The sequence below is a fragment of the Athene noctua genome, chromosome 14 (assembly GCF_965140245.1).
Source record: "Athene noctua chromosome 14, bAthNoc1.hap1.1, whole genome shotgun sequence".
In the NCBI taxonomy this organism is placed as follows: Eukaryota; Metazoa; Chordata; class Aves; order Strigiformes; family Strigidae; genus Athene; species Athene noctua.
Genome location: NC_134050.1, coordinates 2,414,242 through 2,434,817, shown reverse-complemented (window position 1 = coordinate 2,434,817; position 20,576 = coordinate 2,414,242). Strand labels below are relative to the sequence as shown.

Sequence of the window (20,576 nt, the reverse complement as noted above, 5' to 3'; positions counted from 1 at the left end):
GCAAAGCCTGGGAATTTTTCTTGGAATAGAACTTTGCCACTGCTAAAACATGCCTTTTACTCATTGCATTCTTTATAACTTCAGAACGCTTTATTGATAGGTAAGCTGGTTTTCTGTTCTTGTAAGAAGTAAAGTAATTGGTTGGTATTCGAATGAACGGTTTTACTGTTTATCTGTTTGAGGGAGTGAAATGCCAACAGAACCTGAAATGGCAATGCATGCTCCAAAACCACATAAAATATTTTCAGTATCCTATATTCTTGTTTGGTGCTTGCTCATTTTCAGACTTCTGCATGAACTGACTAAGGCTAACTATAGATAGTCTTCCATCTCTTCTAGGAATGCTCTTTCTTTTTTATATTAAAACAAAATAATCGATGGTGGGGGTGTCAGAGGGCGGGGCTGAAGCAAAATATAGGTAAGACTGAAAAATTCTCTTGATAGAGCAGGCTGCTGCAGTGCACAAGAATATTAAACCGCTGAGGACTTTAAAAGAGAACTGGCTACTAAAATGTGCATTTAAATGTTAATTGTATACGGTAATTGAAACTTATTTACAGTCAGTTCAGTAGCATTGTGCTTCTCTTCTCATATTACAGGTGAGTGTTCTGACAGACCAGGTGGAGGCTCAAGGAGAGAAAATCCGGGACTTAGAAATCTGTCTTGAGGGGCATCAGTTGAAACTGAATGCTACAGAAGAAATGCTTCAACAGGTAAAAATATGGATTGGAAAGCTCCTTGCATAATCTCCAACAGAGGGGTGAACATATATGGTTAGCCTGTCTGCTTGTGTGAGTGCCTTTGGCAAGATAAAACAGGAAAATATTCCTCTTTTATTGTTCTCTTGCTGCTTTGCACATGGTTTTTTTTTCCAATAAATGTTTCTTTGTTTTCCTGTTGCAGAAACATTTTACTGGCTGGTTGCGTAATACTGTACGTGGCAGCATGTAAAATGAAACTATTGTGTCTTATTTGTACTGTGCTGACGAACTAAATTTGGACATGATTGAGTAACTGGTTAGACAGGTTAAATGTATCTAATACATGTAGGAGTTACAGAATTAAGTTTTATTTAAATATCTTCTGTTTTCATATGGCTTTGAAGCTGAACAGGTAGTAAGTTGAAAAGAATTACTGTATCATGTTTGGTTTTGTAACTCTTTTTGCTTAATATAGGAGCTTTCCTCTTATTTTTGAAAGAAAATTAGTATATAATTCTTTATTTCAGTCCACAGTTTCAGGCTATGTGATTTAATTTTTGTTCTTTCATGTTATATGTTGAGGGAGCAGAACAAACTAGAAATGAAATTCCTTACATTTCATGTGTTACTGCAGAGCTGGCAGATCTGTTGATGAAAAAAAACTTTCCCAGTGCAATTTTTTGTTATTGCAGATGCTGGTCATCCACTGGTAATACAATACATAGGTATCAAAACTAGATTTGAAACTGTAAATAACCCTCAAAATCTACGCCAGAAATTTGCAGGCTAGATATTGTTCTTGATGAACTTACTTCCTCTCCCCACCCAAAATGCTGTGTTATAAATTTACTGTATTAGTCTGTGTGAAATAGAGAAATCTTTCTATGAACTATTCACAGCTTTATGGTTGTGTTTATATAAACTTGCTTTACTGTAATAAGGATCCATATACATACATATGTAAACAGTAGCAGTTTCTATAAGATAAACTTGTATCCTAAGTGTTTTAAAATTACAATTCTCTAAGCTTCTCTAAAAAAAAAAAAAACCTTGGGTCTCACAACTTTTGCAGCCCAAAATGCTTCCAACTGGGACAAGTTTTATTCTCATACTTAAATGAGGGGACATTTTAAAAAATGCGAATAGGGACTACAGGTAGTTTTTCAGTGAGATGTGAAGTGAAATTCAAAGAACAGTAACTATTTAAGTTATGAAAATCTGTTTCCAAACTTCAGGAAGGCATTCACAATAGATTGTAGAAGTTTCCTGTTTTAGTCTAAATCTAGATAATTGTTCTGTGACTTCTGCTAAAACTGTTTATGGTTTCTCTGACACAAAATTTTCTGCTCTGATAGTCTTCCAAGGTAGCTGTGAAATTAAAGCCCGATTTAACAGAACGCTGAGCCATCTGAAAATAGAATATAATAATGCATGGACATTGCTATTTCAGTGAAAACGTTTGAATCTACCTGTCAGCATTAGGCACATGCACAAATTGCTTACAAAGCTGATCCTAGAGTGATAAGCTGCAAAAGTCTGTAACAAAGCTAAAGAAGTCAGTTAATCTCCAAATATGTTTAATATACACCTTAAATCTAAATTTTGAGGTCACTTTGGCTGTAATTATTGCCAAATGAGAATAATTTCAAATTTCTTTTCCTTCTTGTACAGATATTAAGTAGCCAGCAATAAGCTCAAATTTGCTGATTGTTTTGTATCATAGTTTTGAGATCTTGCATTTCACCATAATTTACAGAAATACTGACAAGCTTGCTTGTTGATCACTACATTTCTAAGTGACTGATATCTCATGCTTACAGCTTATATGATAGCTGGAATTGGGTTTTTTTTTCAAGAGAAGGAATTATCTAGGCCATGATTTGGTAAAGATTTGTTTTTCATTTTAACCCTATAAGTTTCTCCATTTGAACTTTGCACAGACACAGACACATTACACAAACATGCATGTGTAGTATTTTAATTGTAGTGTGAGTGATATACTTTCAATAGCTGAACCAAAATTAAGAAATCAATTCAGTTTGGAACTGAGATACCTAAAATTTTTCTCACTGGAATGAGAAAAAATGCTGTTGAGTTAACATTTTAGTTTTGTAAACAGTCAGAATATCAAATTAAGTGAAATACTAGAGGATGATGTGGGAATAGTAGTTGTGGTGTCTTTCTCACGTGGATTACATCTCCCAGTAGACAGTACGAGAAATTATATGTTTATTATGGCTCAACTAGAGGGCCCTATTTGTCTATAATTTATTTTGAAGGTTCTTTTCTCAGTTCATCTTGTTGAAAAAATTACCCTCTATTAGAATGAGTTGAGATTTGGAGAGAAGAGAGTGACCTGATAATGCGATGGTTAGGACGTTCACGTAAGGAATGTGGCCAATAGGCCTTCCTGCAGTTAATTTGCAAAGTAGAGTGTGTGGCCTCAGGGACTTGAGTAGACTGATGGATCAGTCCAGGTTTTGTGAAGAGTTGGGTTCAAATCTTCTCAGCCAGCAGTGTCCTGTACAAGTGCTAAACTCGATGCTTAGCAAAGAGATAAAAGATACCAGTGTTGCAGCTGAGTTTTTCTAGTCAAAACTATTTAGTGGGTCTTTCAAGACAACACTTACTTATTTTTACTGTAAATGAACTTATTTCTAATAAGAAAAAAAATCTAGCTCTCTGTACCTTTATAATTGCTTTTCAGAAAGACTCCTATTCTCTTTGAGATGCATGTAAATCCAGTTTTATTTAATGCTTCTGCTTGCTCACTTATGATATATTGAACTCCACTGATTTTTACCTTAGTGAGCATAAGTTGACTGCTTATTCTAAGTGGAAAATGGAACCATAAAGACAATTGCCCTAGCTTGAAAAATCTTTAATGTGGATTAGTAGAACTAAGCTAACTGCATATTATTTATCTGGGAAACCATATACCTGAGTCCAGGATAAGCCCTGTCCTTTTAATTTTGGGAACTATAAAAAAAGTGAGTCTTAATTCTGTGCCCAAAATGCTACAATAAAAACAAAAATCATACACTTTAAGATCATTTAATGACGGTATCTGGTAGTTCCACAAGAGAAAGGGTATGTAATGCTACCCTACAAAATAGTTTTTGCTGAATCTATGCTAGCAGAGACTTGTCCACTTCGTCAGGGTGGGGTTACTGGCTAAAATCCTTCTGGCTTCTGATTTATGCACAGTTGTTTTGAACCCTGCTACAAAGTGATCATGGAAACACTCCTGAAACAGCAGCTAAAATACACTATATGAATTACATAAAATGGCTGTTCAGCATAAGGGGTGGACATCTTGAATGCAGAATAGGAGCAATAGATACTGGTGCTGCTTTGCAGAAAAACGTGATCCTTCATCACTCTTGAGAGGATGATGCATTATCCTTTAGTCAGAATGTGAACTTCCAATTAATGAGTTGAGCCAATCTGAAGGTTACTGCTACCAAAAGGAGGCCTCATTCTGCTTTCATCCTTCTGCCTGTTCCTGACCACGTGCTTCTGCAGTTTATTTTATGCTGACATGCTCATCAGACTTTTTCCTCAGTGACTGAGAGGAAATTAACTTGGGGTTTAAAAAGAAGGGGATATTTTTCTGCCGGGTTAGTGAATTGAAACAAGTCACAGAAAAGGTCAAGGTGTGGTGTAAGGGCAATGGTGAGATATGCATTTGACCCAGCTGTTTATGAAACCACAAAGAAAATACACCTCAAGATGGTTTGAGAAACAAGAGAATTCTGTGTAACAGATGCAGAGATGCCCTGGTGTGCACAGTTACAGATAATGCGTGTATGTTTTCATGAGATGTGATGCTTATGGTGTTGAACTCAATGTTTTGCTTTTGTAAGGATACTTGTTCCACTACAGACTCTAATCAAGATAAAGCCTTTTTCACCTTGAAGGTGTGTGCATTTTCTTTCTTGAAAACATAGTAGGTCCTTTCAAAAACTCATGAAAGTCAATGGCAAAACGTTAAATTAGTCCTTCAATGTGATTCCAGTTTGGATGAGGAAACCCTGGTCATCCTTCATGGTAATGTTAAGAAGAAATTTTCTGGAGCACAACTGGGAGCAAGACACCAGTTTGGTCTCACTGAATTGCTTTCCAGTGCTTATCTCTGTCTTGCCATCGAGTGTGTAAAAGAAAAGGAAATGCCGGCTTCTGTGAATAGTTCTGTCTTGCCCCTTAGCACACTGTAATGTATATGTCTTAAAAAAAAAAAAAAAAAAAACTCCTAGAGTGATTCTGTGAAAACCATTTATGCCGTGACAGTTCATTTCCAGTGTATCAGCTGCTTAAACATGTAAAATTACAGCCAATTGTAGAGAACAGTGATGTGTATCTGTCTGTTCTAAGTTAGTTTGTGGCATTTCTGATTACTTCCAGTCAATTTTAAGAAAGAAATGTCTTTATAAGAGAAGAGAGGGTCTTGAACATCTGCTCTGTTAGCCTTGGGGGAACCTCCTATCAACTTGCTATCAACTTTTCTTTCATTTGTACTGTGTACAAATGTAGAAAAGAATTGGAAAGCAAAAGTAATTTTTGATCTATAAACCAGCCTAAATTGTCCCATAACAGAAAGTACCAGCCATGCATAATGTAAACACATTGGTGCTGTGGAATCTGTGTTGTCAATTTGGACAGCTGTATTAAGTCAGTTTGAAAAGTGAATTTTCTGCACATACAGTTTTCACTTTTTTTCCGTTCTTTTAAGTTCATTTGTTATGGTAATTATCGTGAGTAAGAATAGTTAGCTACCTCTGCTGTTCTGGTTCTGCGTTTGATTTATTTAACAGATACTAGTTCCCATTGAAACTCTCTAGCATAAAGTATAACAGCATACATTTTACTTTGCCAGTCAAAATGCTGGTCTGTGTGGCATTGTCTTTCCTGTACCTGACCTGCACCAAATCCTAGATGTGGTTTGACCCTGTGTTTCCAGCTTCCAAATTATTTTTGACACATGACTGAAAGAAGCAATCCAGGCGACTCTTTGTCAGATGTGTAAACATGACTGTGTCTTCTATCAAGTAGATTCTCTTGCAGAGTACAAAGCATTTGGCTTTAGCATTCTTTCTGTCTTAAAAATACATGTAGAAACTGAAATACTTGAATGCAAACAGGAGAGTTTCTGTTTCTCGTGTCAGTTTGTGGCCAACTCCTGCCCAGGTGCAAGGAGCAGGGGAGAGCGTGCGGGCCAGTGCCCTTTGTGAGGCGCAGTGAGGAATCTTTTAAAAGACAGTGGATTAAAAGAGGACCTGTATGAGAGTAGGAACTTGAATCCGACGCAGTTTAGTGTGTACCTGTTCTGGTTTTGCAGTTGTCTTATACTCGGGAGCCAGAATCCTGTCTTGGTGGCAGGTTATAAATCTGGTGTATATCTGTTTGCCTCTCAGGAACTTTGCTGGCCGGCAAGGATCATTCCTTCAACTTTCAGTTGCCTGAGTTATCTGATCTTAGATGAATTTCAGCACTTGTTTATAGCATGCAGTAACTTCTTGCCAGCAGCTAGCTTAGCGTTCCAGATTTTGAAGTGTGCTCTGTGCTGCTCTGGTTGGGAGGCGTAAGGTTTTCAGAGTGTGCTCTCCAGTTGTGCAGCTTATCTGTAGAGGTGAGCATTACACTGCTTTGTTATTTTACAGTTAACGTAGGCACAAATCTGCTCTTCTGGCATATGCTGTTCAACTTGGCAGTGCAGTGGGAAGTTCTGTCCTTTCCGTCGCTTAACTATATAATGGGCAAATGATGAACTGGAGGGCTGTAATTCGCTCTCTGCTACTGACTTGCACCATTTCATGGTGATTACACATGTACATTGCTCTCAGCTGTGTTTTCAGTTAAGCAAATATCTTATTTCTACCGCAGCTGACACACAGCCCTTGAAAAGTGCAGTCCTCGTTAGTGGTGGTTCTTGCTGAATTTTGCTTACCAGGTAGGTAGCTTGGTCAGTTTGTCTTGTCTCAACTATTTCAGTAAGTGAAAAGTATGAAATTTTTGGAGTGTTGTATTTTGTAAGGGTGCGCAATTGCAAAATGGGATCTATGGGGTTTTTTTCTCCTGCACTTGACTGAAATCTTACTTACGGTTTCTTAATCAGTGTATGGCACGATTATTTCTTCTGTTTTGTAGAGTGCTAAGCATCTTGGAATTTTCTGTGCTTGCAGCTGACAGCCTGGAAAAGTGCAGTGTCCTCTTTTTAAGCTGTTTTCTGTCATGTTAAATTTTATAAGCCACTTTAGAAGAATTATGTATTTCCAAGACAACAAAATGTGGAAGTGAGGTATGCAGCATGTGCTTCAGTTTCATTGGGAATATTGAAAGACATGATTAAATATTTTTAAAATACACAGTGTGAATTTTAAAAATGCAGTTGTGTTTGGAAATAGTTTGCTGTTCATTGATCTGTCTGGTACGTGCATATTGTAGCTTCTGCATGACTCATCTTTGTAATTGTTCTACTCTGAAATAGCTTTTTTCCTTCCTATTAAAGTGAAAAGTTGAGTTTCAAAACAAGAAGTTTGCAAAATTAAATTATAGTACATTTTAAAAATAAAACCAAGTCTCTTGTTTATAAATAAGATTCCCTGGGATATATTCTATTTCTGTTCTACGTTTCAGCTCTATAAGATCCTCCTTAAGCTGCTGCAGCCCAAATTACCATTTTGCCTGTCTTATATTGTCTTTTTTGCTTTAAAACCAATAACATAAATTTGTATTTTCTTTTCTTACAATTGCATATTTAATCTGGCTGAATTCAAGTTGCATCATACCACTGAAATACACTATAATTTCTCTGTAACAAAATGGGTCACATTCTTAATGAGCTGTTCACTGTGAGCATCTGCTTGAAGATGAAAATAATTGCTTCCAGATGTTACCATTTCAAGAGGGGACATTTACTTTAAATGGCACTTTCTTTTAAAGCAGAAGTTAGACTCTCTAGATGCAAGAGAAATCGTCAGCTGTTTTAAATCAGCGTAGCTCCATTGAAAACAAACCAGGGATAGTTAGCTGTTTTGTCTATTTTAAGGAAGGAGTTTTATGCCAGTTTACACTAGCTGTGAATATGATTCTCCAGCTTCAGAGCAAACTGTAAAATTTTGAGTTCATTATAAAACAAAACAAAGCCAAACCATAATACCAGCTGCCTTCACGCTCACTTACACCAGGTAGTGCCTCAGTGTTCACATGGAGCTATGAACTCAGAATGAGAGGAGTGTGGTATTACTCTCCGTTGCATAACTAGCTGTAATTTGAGAGTCTATAGAAAAAGTAAGCACTAATGCCAGATGGTGTGCTCAAAGGGTAGATCTTTTGTTAAAAATTTCTAGAGAGATGCCAAGCCTCCTTGCCTTATTAAGAAATCTTCCTGTTGTACCATGGAATATCATGTCAGTGTCAAAATAAATTCTAAATGTTGTTTCAGTTCAGCGGTGAATGGAGTCTGTCCATGGGGCCAAAGTGACCTCACCCTGCTAGCCTCTTTGATATTCAGTGGCCTTACTTCATATTAAAGTTCTTATTTATAGCTATGTCTTAACATAGCAGACTTGTGCAGATTAACAGCTGTACAGAGCCTGTTCCAGTCTGGACTGGAATGTGCCTCTGGAACTTGTGCAAATTAGTGTTTTTTTGGAAGATGGAGGAGTTATTCATAATTATAATTGTAATTTGTAATCACCTTTGTAGCAAGCAGCTACTGGGATTTCATTAGGTGACTGCCTCTTACAGTTTCTCAATTAAAAGAAGTCAGTGCACTACCTTTTCTTGATTAGTGCTTCATTTATTTCATTCAGAGAGAGAAAAAAAAAAAATGAGGCTACATTTCTGTTTATTTTCCCATCCATGCACAAATATCATTGTCAGTGTCAGCAGGAATGGGCATGGTGTTGGGAATAGTGGGTGGTTTAGATAATTGGTGTTGCAATGCAGATGCAAGTTTAGCACTATTTTTAATTTGGGCGGTATTCCCCACCAGACTAAAACAACTTACATGTAGAGCAGATTTGGGTTCCAAATAAACTTTAACTGTATAATTTTTAAAATAACCCTTGTGGCTTCCTTGGCTTCAAGCCATGGTCTACAATATACTGTACAATTTGTGGAAGAGGAAGAGATGAGAACAGGGTGATGGACAGGGCAGTTTCTCATCACTCAGTGACAGCAGCATAGGTGCAGAATAACTATGGCAACTTCAGTTAAGTCATTGCCATGTAATTCAAGCAGAATCTGCTGTGGTTCCTCAGTATGTTTCATATGATCAAAATATGATCAAACTAATGTGAGTTATGAATTAGCATAACATTTTTTAACTCTTTAGAAACCTATCTTCTTTTGCAAAAAATAATTAGACACTCGGAAAGTTACATATTGATTTTTCAGTAAGGCTTAAACTCCTGAATGGATTGGGTTTTTTTCTCTTTGAAAATGGAGGCCAACAGAAACATTTTATATATATATCACACTCTGTTAAATTTTGGAAGATTTTTTGCTTTGGCTTTCTCAAAAGCTGAAAGATGCAGTGAAGGTATGAGTATTGAATGTTTTCCAGATGCAGTGATATCTCTCTGTCCAAAGTATGCCTTTCCCTGCAATCTGAAAAACAAATTTAGGGCACACGAGCAAAAGTCATGGCTGATTGTTTCTTCTTTACGCTGTTACTCAGTTTAGACATTGCCTCTTAGAGTCCAGTTAGGGCATACCACTTTTCACTCATGCTGTTCCCTCCACAGTGTGTAGCCTTCAAAAGTACTACATGGTGTAAACGTTCAAGTACTGTTAGCATGACTGCAGAAACATTGCTTGTCTTTGGTACTCTATTTTGGTTGGGGCGCTCATTCTGTGATACACTCTTTATTGAAAAACAGAGGATAAGAAGTTCTAAAATGTTTCAGTGTAATAGTAAAGCATAGCTTTGTCTGATGAGTATTCTCAAAAGTAGCCAACTGTTTTGTAACGTGTCATGTGGTATTATGTAGGTTTCTGTTTGTTCAGTCTCAGTATTGTTTTCTGATTTCGTGTCTTGTCTGGAGATTAACTCTGCCACACATTTTGTTGAAATAGGGAGGGGGGACGCAGTAGTTTATTGATTAACATGGGAGAACATTTAGGTGAAAATAGCTGCAGAGCTTGAGAAACATACAGTTCAAACAGTTCACAGTATACACACCGTGAAGAGACGTAGAGAAATTTGCTTTCATATAAATTTGCCAATTGCTCTTTTTTTTTAAGTTACATTTTCTCTCCGCGGTAAATGCTTACGTCAAATCTATCTTGCTGCATTTTTTTGCATTGCAAAGCAGTAACAAGTGTGACCTTTGAAGAGGAGAATCATTTTGCTTTAGTATTGAAAGAGTTAAACACTGGGGTAGAGAGTTTTCTATGGGTCTGCCAATAAATCATGTAGCATTCTGTGAGTGTTCAAATAAATAACTGAAGAAAATGTTCTGCTTTGCTTTCAGGAGTTGCTAAGTCGAACATCACTAGAGACTCAGAAATTAGATTTAATGGCTGAAGTTTCTGACCTGAAGATTAAGCTGGTTGGTATGGAAAAGGAACAGAGTGAATATGAAGAGAAAAAGAACAAAGCTGAGGTGAGGGGGGTTTTATTAGCTTGTTTTCTTTTTTTTTCCTGTTGTGTCTAGTCTATGCTGTCACACACCTGAGCTTTTGAGCTGAAATCAGCATGCAGTAGGATTTTCCATGCTTACAGCACAGTCCGTATCATTGATCCTGTGAACTCGGTGAGGAGTATGATTATGCATTTTTGGGATGTGGTTTCTTTTCCCCTCTCTCATTATACTTCAGAGGCTGCTGTTTGGCTTTAATCAAGGCACAAAGTGCCTTCCAGAAACATACATTACAACTGGCATTCACTTAACCCTTTCCTTTTCCCAGAAGCTGGACTGGCATGGCCGTGTGAGGCCTACCAGAGCTCTGCTCTTTCCTTATTTATAGGACAGACTGTCAGCTCAGTAGTATCAGGGGTGCTACAAAAACTTAGATGATCGCCCTTGGTGATTTTGAATGCATCCATGGCACTTGAGAAGGAGAGAAGGGCCAGGGCATTTTCCTCAAATGAGCCTTTCTCCCTGTGATTACGTAATAAATAGTGCCAAAAAAATGACATGCATTGGAGGCAATTCTAATCCTTACTCCTATTCAGATGTGGAGAGTTCTGGATATCAAAGAAGCTTTGCTTTTTACTACATTGATTGAAAAAGAGAGTATGGAACAGGGAATCATATGAACAACATCCATTTCATGGTAGTAAGCAGCAGGTGAAAGCTGGGAAGGAAAGTGATTACAGAAGAGAGTAAATCTTAGGATTTGCCATGTGTTGCCCTACTCAGTGGCACGTTCCACACTGGCTTAGGAGAATTTGAAATCCTGGCAGTGTTGGAAAACTGTTCTCCATAATGTTGCTATTGGAATATTCAATAACTATGCATAAGTAATTTACCTGCAGTGATATAATATGTTTGGGGTGTGTTTTGTTTTTTGACTTATTTATCCTCTGAAGTTTTCTTTAGAGATTAAAAGATAGCTTAAAGAGAGCAATTTCTGGCAGAGATTGCAAGCCAGAGAGGCAGCAGCTGTTGTTTTTACCATCTGGGGGCCTTCTCAAGCTCTTTCACCCATAATTGTCAGTGTCTGAGTACAGAAGGCCTAAGCAGTCTCATACTACGTGTAAATCTGAACAGGTCTGTGCAGCGCTTGACTGCTACAGATGGCAGCCTGCTCCCAGCAGCCGCCTGCCCAAGAGGCCTTCAGCACTTCCCAGTTCGTGGCAAACACCAGCACCAGACTCCTAGAAGGCAGCAAGGTGTCTGCGTGCATTTGCATTGACAGGACTTTGAACTACCCAGTAGGGCTGGGGCTGTGATGAGGGTGAGGCTATGGCCTGTGAAATTCTTCCGCCACTGCAACAAGGTGTGTGTTCCCCTTAGATGGAAAAGTTGAGCTTTGTTGGCCTGGCAGCCTTTGTTGTATTGCTGAGTGATAGGAAACGTTCCTGCTGAGATGGAAAAGGATTCTAATCTGATGGTAAAGTTGAGAATCGTTGTGTTAAGTATGCATTGTATTATTAACTACCCCAAGATGTGATTAGATTTCTGGCCTGTTGAAAGTCACAGACCTGTGTATGCAAAGCAAGGAAAATGGGTGTTGTAAGTAAAGTTGTGGGAAATAAACAACATTTCGGTTTGCTTGTTGAGCTATTTTAAAAATTATTTCAGATTGTCCCGAATAAGCATTAATCCAATCTGTCAATGTAAACAGGGGTTGCTTTCGATCAAATTGGATGCTTATTTGAATTCTAATGCTTTAACCTTATTGCAGCACCTTTTACTGTAAATTTTACTAATCTATCAAACACAATTTCAAACATCAGAATAAAATTTATTAATATATGTTCTTTGTGCTGTTACACTACAGCTGCTGCTTAAATTCAGTGATAGTTTGGGTGTCTTCCTGAATCCTTGCCTCCACTGCCGGACTAATCCACTCTTACATATGCAGAGAGTCTACCTCTAGGTTGCTGCTGTTTACCAACACACAGCTGTGTTGTTGTAATCCGGTTGTTTCAGAGTGAGACAGTTCTCCAAACTGACGGTGACTGAATGAAATTAATCTTGCTGCAGTTGTATCTCTGAATGTCGAGGCTACTACAACGTGCTCTTGCAGCGTATAATGCCTCAAATAGCGGTTAGTATTTTTATGTAAGTGGAACAAAGCTATGGGTGGCAGAGCTAGAGCCTTTCTTACAGACTGCAGCTGGCCAGTTGCAGCTTTCAAGACTGATTTTAGGATTAACAGGTGAACAGAACAGTGATTTGATAGATTTGCTATCAGAAGTAATAGGCCTCAGTTTTCGCTTTAGTGCATATGTTAGAGGCATGCAGTAGTTAAGCCATTTTAAACAGCTTGTTAATTATACTCCACGTCTACCCTGCCATTTCTAAATATAATAACGGGGTTTTAAAAGTTTAAAATGAAATGTGACATTGCAGAATAATTCAGCTAAAACATGTTTGCTCTGTACTCTAATTTTGTGTCGGCTTATTTCACAGCAGCTGCTTCCAGTCACACAGAATTTATCTATAGAATTATTTCTCTGGTTGGGGGGAAGCAAAGCAAATTAAGATATCCTTCCAAATATGAGCAAGTTTTAATGTGTCAGATTCATTTCGCTTTATCTTGTGCAGCTGTGGTTTAGTTTTGGTTTTAGTTAGCAGCAAAGAGTTTATCAAGCATCTCTAACCTCCTCTCAAAGGTATTAATTTCACACTGAATGCCACTTGTCTCTGGCTCTTCAAAAGCACAGGCTAAATTTAAAGTGCCATTTATTTATATAGAAAACACAGGGGCCAGGAGAATAGCTGTTTGTAAATGGACCGTCTTGCTCTTGTCTTTGTCATTTTAATTCCTTTTTTGTGGAATAATGTTCTCCTTTTGCCACAGTGATGCTGTGGAGGTTTCTGAAATCCCACCTGAGGGAGTTTATGTAGTTTTTCTCTTACTGGAGAAGCCTTAAAAATTTTGGAAATAGCCTTTCTTAATGTAGCAAGGTATGAGCAACCAGCATTGTCAAGTGATTAACTGCAGCCCGTGTGCGTGCTCTGAACATGGACAGAAGAGACCTTCTGTCAGTATCCGGAGACTGCAGACGTAATTCACCATTTCAACTTGCTTAACAACCCTTTTTCTATCCTACTTTTTTTTTCTTAGCATGGGATAAATTCTGTGGTTTTTACTTTTTCGTACTGAGGATTTGAAGTTTGCTATAAGCTGTTGGGAAGTGTTTTGTGGCTTTTGTGTGGGCACTACTGAATTAAATATGTAGTGCAGAGTTATTCGCAATTTCAAAGAAACTTGGGTCGGTGAGCCACTGACTGCCCAGTGGGGAGTTTGGTGTGTTGTCTCACCTGAATCAAATTCAAGATATAGTATATTGGTGTTAATAAATTTTCCTGCTGTGAAAGAATCTTAAAAATGAGAAGCCTTTTCTACCTTGAAGCTAGGAACAACTGTAAAGGCAGATATTGCAGCTGGAGCTCATCTGTTTCTCTTCCATAGTTCTCTTATCCTTCACTGGGATAAGGATTTCTGCCATTGCTGTACTGTCATGTTTGCCCAGAGGGAAGCCTCTCTGGACGCCAGAGTATTTCCCATTCCCATTTTTGATGTGAAGCAAAAGAGAAAAGAATTACAAGAAGGCAGCAGAAATGTTTCTGAACTCTCCCACATTGCCATAACAGGAGCAGCTGTCAGTTTGTGCTCAAAAGTTCATGCATCTTGTTTGAGCAGTGGTTCTTCAGAACCTTGCATGAGTTAACAGTGTTCTCCACCAAAGACAAGTACAACTAAAGCCTTAAAAGAAAACAAGGGAGATGGACGTGTGTCCTGACGATTCAAATCTCCAGTTGTTACTGCTCAGTGAGGTGTCTGATTGTGGACAAGGTGGTGAAAAAGAAACAAAATCAAAGCATGGAAGATGGAGGGGTTGTGGATAGTATCTCAACTGGAGATACAGCTAGTAGTATGAGTGTTCTGCTTTGCAGTGCTCTGATAAGAGGATGACTTAGCAGGAGATGTTCTCCGCACCAGTGTCCTACTGTGTTGCTGCAAGGTGGCTAATGTAGCTGCTGAACATAAAGGATATGGTTTCACCTAGGGGAGCTTTTCTTACCCTGTGCAGCCCTGGCAGAACATGTCAGCCTGTAAAAGACTGGCTATTGCAGAGTCGGTACGCTATGGCCCAGTATTCTTTCTTTCTAAATTTTTTGATTGTTTATGGAACTAATCCTTATTTTTGTGCACTGAAGCTTTGCTGGAAGAAAGAGGATGAGCATCAGACATTGTGGTCCTGATTGAGAATAATATGTATAGAGTAAAATATATACAACGGCTTTTCTGAATTGTGTCTTAAGCACAGTGCCCTAGAAAAATAATTAATTTATATGAAACTCTTTTACTGAACTGATACATACACTTTTGAAAGGAAATCTTTGTGAAGTTTGAAGTTGACTGTGGATGCTGATGCAGTTTGAGATTGGTTGTGTTAAATACTTACCTGGTTGGAATAGTGTCCTGTCCTTGTAGTACCTGTTCCCTAGCTTTGAGATAACAGGACTGTTGTGCATTGTAATGAAGAAAATGGGGGGAAAAAAAAAAAAAGAGCTATGTCATCTGTTGTTCTGTGCACTAAAATCTTTTTCACTCCTTTGGGAGATGGATTTCGTCAGATTTATTCCACTTGAGTAGATTGATAAATCACAAAACATATGTTGTTAATGTTCTTGAAACTTAAGAGAAAGACAGTCCAAAATCACAATACCTGAGGAAAAAAACCAGCACTATATGCTACTGCTTTTAGGGAGTTTAAATTAAATTAATACTTGTCTTTGCTTTGCTTTCTGTAGCTGGATATTTTTGTGTATATCACGGATACACACAAATCCAAGAAGCTGTGGCCAGCAAATCGATGCACTTCAAAGTCATTACTTTTTATTCTGTGGTATCCCTTTGATTCCTCCTCTGTGTGTTGCTTAACTCTTTCCCCATGACAATATACTGCCTAGCTAGCAAGCTAGGTAATGGAGTTATTTTTCTGACCCATGCTAGACCTGGAAACAGAATTACTTTACTGGTAAATTCTGTGTATAAATTGTGAGAGAGCAGGTTATGGCCCCAACTGAGCACTTAGCAATTTCATCCTAGTGGATGATTTGGCTGTGTGAATGAAAGTAATCAAGACCCATTTCAGCAAAAGTGTGCCTCTGAGACAGCATATTAAAATATGTTCCAATTTTTCCTGATACCTGACTTCACGTGACTGTATGTTTCCAAAAATGAGGGGCCAAATTCTGATCTTCACATTAGAATCAGAATCATAAAATAGTCTGGAATATAGATTCTGTTCTGTTTAAATTGTAGCTTTGTGCAATATTCCAGATTTGTACCCATTCACATATACTTTACCAGAAGGGAAACACATCATCTGTCTTTTTTAGTTTGCCTTTGATGTGCTCCATGTATTTTTTTGTGCTGCAGCTGTAGAAATATCTTCTTTGCATCATTTTCTTTCTCACCTGTCTTTTTTTTTTTGTCTCTTTGTCCTTTCTTCCCATGTTTTCAGTCAGTAGTGAACCTGATCAGTGAGCTACAGGAGCAGATGTGTAGACTGCAGCTGGAAATTAATAGCAGAATCCAAGAAAGAATGTCTCAAGATAGGAAGCCAGACCTGACACCTAATGGTCCTCAATCTAGTCCAAGATCAGTGGTAGAGACTCTCAGCCAGAAGAATTGTTCTCGGTGTGATGTACGAGAAGTTCACCTTAGCAGAAGCCTTTGTATTGCCTCTTCTGTTCTCTTGCAGAAACTAAATTCCACTAACCAGAACTATGTTGTGAATTATTGGCGTTAATCTTTGTGGCTTTCATTAGCAAAGAGTGAGGTGGTCATAAAAATTACCAAAAAAAAAAACCACCCACCCACAGTTATTGGGACAAATTTGGTCACCATTGATGTCTATCTGCTAAAGCACAGATACCTGTAAGACCCACTCACCTTTCTCAGATTTTTTACAATTGTCATTTCGCTTGTGGGTCTGTAGTGCTGGTGTGGTGTGGGTTTTTTGATTTCTGGCTTGGGATTTTGGTTGTTGTTGGGTTTTTTTCCTTAGTTGAGATTTGTCTGTTTGATATGAAGCATGCTGGCATGGTCTGGTAGTTCGCTAATTTTCCTCACAGTAACGTCACCCTAGCTGTGTATGATGGTGCACCTTAACCAGTCCTCTGAACGCAGATTATTAATTCCTAAATATCTTAGTTTAACGCGGGTATAAAATACAGTTTCAGGTAAGAGTATCCAAAATGTATCCTTTGTTTTTCTAATGATAAAGTGAATGAAAAGAGACATAATAAAAATAATCTGCTTGTACCTTTAAAACAGCAAAACCAAACATTTTAGTTTATTCTCTGACATTAGCAGTTACCAGAAAAGTGTTTTTGCATTTACATCACAGATTTTAGTTGTGTTTGATCAAAAATGCCACATTTCAAAATAAAAGCTACTTTGCCTAAACTGCTTAAATTTACTGAAGGTGGAATGATATTGGTATGCTGGAAAAAGCCCATTTTAATATTTGTTTTTAAATCAGTTTGCTTTAGTTGCCACTTCTTTAGTTAAAATTTGGATCCCCAGAACTCATTTTATATGTAATCTGTTTATATTGTGAGGGAGTTTTTCCATAATTTTTCTCATATGTTTATTTTACAAAAATAGCTCATTTGGGTATGATGCCTGTTGTGAAAATAGTGCTGTTGTTTCTGAGCTTGCCTCTGTCCAGAACTGAGTAGTGAACTCTCTAGTACTACTGAGTAGTAGACTACAGGACAAGCTGCACATTGGAGAAATAATCTGAGAGTCAAATCCGGGAGTCATTCAAAAGAAACATTACTTTAGTCCAAGATACTAGTATGGCTGTTTAATGTAGATACTATACAGGATTCCAAAATCGGGTTACACTGCCAAATTTTTTCTTTCTTCGGTTCATTTTAAGACATTTGGTCTTGTCAGTGCTCCATCAAGGATTGAATAATATTGTCCTTCGGAATGAACAATAAGATACGGTTCTATCAAGGTAAAGGGAAAAGGGACATTTAAGAGATAACTTTGTCAGAGGAATAAACAGAGAATGGTAGGAACCCTGCTTGGCTGCAACTCTAGGCTGCGTCAGCTCAGTTTGCAAAGTGGCAAACATCGACGGTGAAAGTAGCGTATTTGTAGTCGTATTTGACCGTATGTGTTTGGTATTAAATGCCTGTAACTTGCTAGTTTTAGGCTGAGTGTTGTTTTTCTTGGTAAGTAGCTTAAACAGCTTTTTGGGGAGAGGACTGTCACTTTAATGAAAGCTAGTAATATTTTAGCACTGCGCGTACCTGTTTACTTTCCGAGTGGCTGGAAACCCAAAAGAGCCCCTCAAGACACATGACTTCACGAGGCTCAACTATCTTCCTTAATATGACTAAGAAATTTGTTCATAACGTCAAGCAGAGAGTTTGAGGAAGTATTCCTTATCTCTTAATTCAAACCAGTTTTTGTCATCTTGGCCTAGGTCACAGTTTTTAATGTGTAGTTGTGTTCATTAATGTGTGGTTCATGCATGATCACTATTTCAGGACGATGAAAAATTAATATCTACCAGAGAAATCTTACTTTTAGCTGCTGTTCTTCCTTTGCAGGGTTTGCTACAGGAACTTAGACACCTCAAAATTAAAGTAGAAGAACTGGAAAATGAAAGAAATCAATACGAGTGGAAATTAAAAGCAACTAAAGTAAGCAGAATACTTGGCATTTACTATGACAGACTTATTTCAGCTGGAAAGAGAAACGCTCCACTTCTCATCAATATTTACTTTATGTAGGGTTGCCTTGTGTCAGGGCCTACTATAAAGTCAAGTTTCCTGCAACTATCTTTGGAATAAGTATTTTGGTTTAAAGTTTTTGCAGCTTCTTTTTGTGCCTTTTGCTACCTCCCTACAGTTTCCAGTCTTCTACCCTTTTGTAATTCTTATTTAAAAAAACCAACCAAACAAAAGCCAAACCAACGCAACCAAACCCAAAAAAGGCATTTTGACTTAGAACTAAGTCCTGTTCTGTGAAAAGCCCTCTTTGAAGGTTTTCTGTCTTTTATTTGTGTAATGATGACAAGCCTCTGTGGAATATGCTTTCCACACTGAAGAGAAGAGACATGCAAAGTTGGTTGGGTGTTCACTTACTATGGAATTTATTTTAATAGACTTTAAACCCAAAATACACCATTAGATCATCTGCTTTGACTTTGTGTATATCAAAGTGCATAGCTGCTTACCCTTCTGTTGACCTTAAACCCTGGAAAGCTGTTGGATTGTAACCTGGAGAAACTCAACATTTGAAACATTTCATCATTTTCCCAGAAAATTAATTTTCTATTTGAACATTCTCATTGTTAAACAGTTGCATGGTATTTCTAGTTTGAATTTTTAGCCCTTTTTCACTAGATTAAAAACCACCTTATTGTTTTTCCCTGTTGAGGTACACTTCTGTGCTGTAATTGCCTCTCCTTTCATTTGTGTCGTACTATAATCCCCGTTCATACGAATGACTGACTTTTTTGAGTTGTGGTTGGATCTTGGAAAAACATTTCATATTAAACTGAGTTCTCTTTATAATGCTTTACAGCTTCATCCCAAAATGACAGACAGCTATTATTTGTATTAGAATTTCTTTCTTTTGAAAATTCTTGGGTGAATGTTGAAATGTTGCTATCATGTCTTTTTTCCCTATTAAGATAATACCTCTTGTATCCTTGAAAATGTTTTCCCTGACATGGTGGATATGAACAGTCTTTGGGAAAATATTTTCTCAGGCAGTGTGTGGCCAGCTGCCCAGACAGATAAAGATTATGAAAAGTGTAGGAGCAGAATGAAAATAAGAAAGAGGAATCGTAAAACCCATTGAGTGAGAGAAGATGGAGGACTAGAAAGAAAGAAAACTACAGGGAAAGAGAGAGGAAGCAGAAAAATCATTGTAGTGATGACAGGAATGAGACATTAAAGGAGAAGAGGGCATTTAAAAGAACTATGAGATCAAATAGACCAGGGGAAGCAAATCTAAATCTGGTATTAAGAGGTCTGCAGCTTTTGTCTTCCTGTTGCTTCAGCTTCTTAGATGAGAAATTGAGATATTTCCACGGCTGGATATAAAAAGCATATTAGTCACTGGGAAGTGAAGTGTAGGAGCCCTTCAGAGATGCAGCAAGGCAGATTCTTCTATTCCGTATGGAATTGCAGGCAGAGCAGTGATCGTTTGCTGCCATCCAGCTGCATGCTTGCTGGGGAAAATAGGTTTGGATTTTAGAGTAAATTAGTCCATGGTTTCCCCTGTTTGGGTAATGTTTGGTGTTTTATATATTTTCCTGCTTTATTTTAGTATTTTGAGAAAGTGGTCACATAAATGATTTTTTTGCTGGTTTGGTTTGGGTTTTTTTTTTTTCCCTTCAGCTACAAAGAGGTTTGATATGCCTTTGCTGGGGGAAATGCAGAATGTTGATACATAGAGGCTCTAAGGCTGCTGAAGAAAATCTTAATGGAGCTACTGGCTTAGTAAAGTGTGCTGTTGAGAGGTTTTTTTCTCATATATAGGAAAAAGAACTGAGTCGCTGTATTTTGAGCTGAACAATCCCAGAATTCTCCCTCTGTATTGGTGAGATCTTTAGTGTGTGATATTCCAGCCCAGTCTAGTGGCAGCACAAACTGCAGTTCATGTAAATGAACCACTGGTATTTTGTAACGTGTATGTGGTTGTTTCCCAAGCCATGCTTTGCTTCTAGCCTGTTTGCTGTAGTATCTGATGTGAGGAAGAACTGTTTTGTTACCCTGCTGAGGGCAGGGCTCAGCATTAGTAGATTCTCAGTTATATTAATAAGTAGTAACTAGGATTAAAAAACGGTATCTTTTTAAAATTGCACTGTTATCTTTTAGTGGTCTTCACACAGAACTCAGGAGTTGCCCTATAACAGTCATTATTAATAATATGACCAGCATTACAGCATTTAGAGCTTTCCAGAGTTTCTTCACTTACATAAATCCTTGAAAATCCTATCTTTCTGTAAGTCTCTCCTCAATGAGAGCTAATTGCATTAGAAAAGGTGAGCTTCTGTCAAAGGAATAGAATAGCAACACCATGAAGTATGTACGGTTGTTAGAGCGTTCATGAAATGGCCTGAATTGGGAACAGGACATCAGTCAAAGTAATGCTTTGAAGTCTTGTAGTTCACAGGAAAGAATCCAAGAGGATGGGTGACAGTGTTAT

The 20,576-nt window shown here is 37.8% G+C and overlaps 1 protein-coding gene across 1 annotated transcript in view; it reads left to right on the top strand.

Moving 5' to 3' along the window:
* PPFIBP2 (PPFIA binding protein 2) overlaps nucleotides 1–20,576 on the top strand; it is a 105,220-nt gene that overhangs the window by 58,764 nt on the left and 25,880 nt on the right. Inside the window, exons 5-8 of the mRNA XM_074918039.1 lie at nucleotides 600–713; nucleotides 10,181–10,312; nucleotides 15,859–16,041; nucleotides 17,966–18,058. Of these exons, the coding sequence (XP_074774140.1) occupies nucleotides 600–713; nucleotides 10,181–10,312; nucleotides 15,859–16,041; nucleotides 17,966–18,058 (522 nt within the window). The remainder of the gene's footprint in view (nucleotides 1–599; nucleotides 714–10,180; nucleotides 10,313–15,858; nucleotides 16,042–17,965; nucleotides 18,059–20,576) is intronic.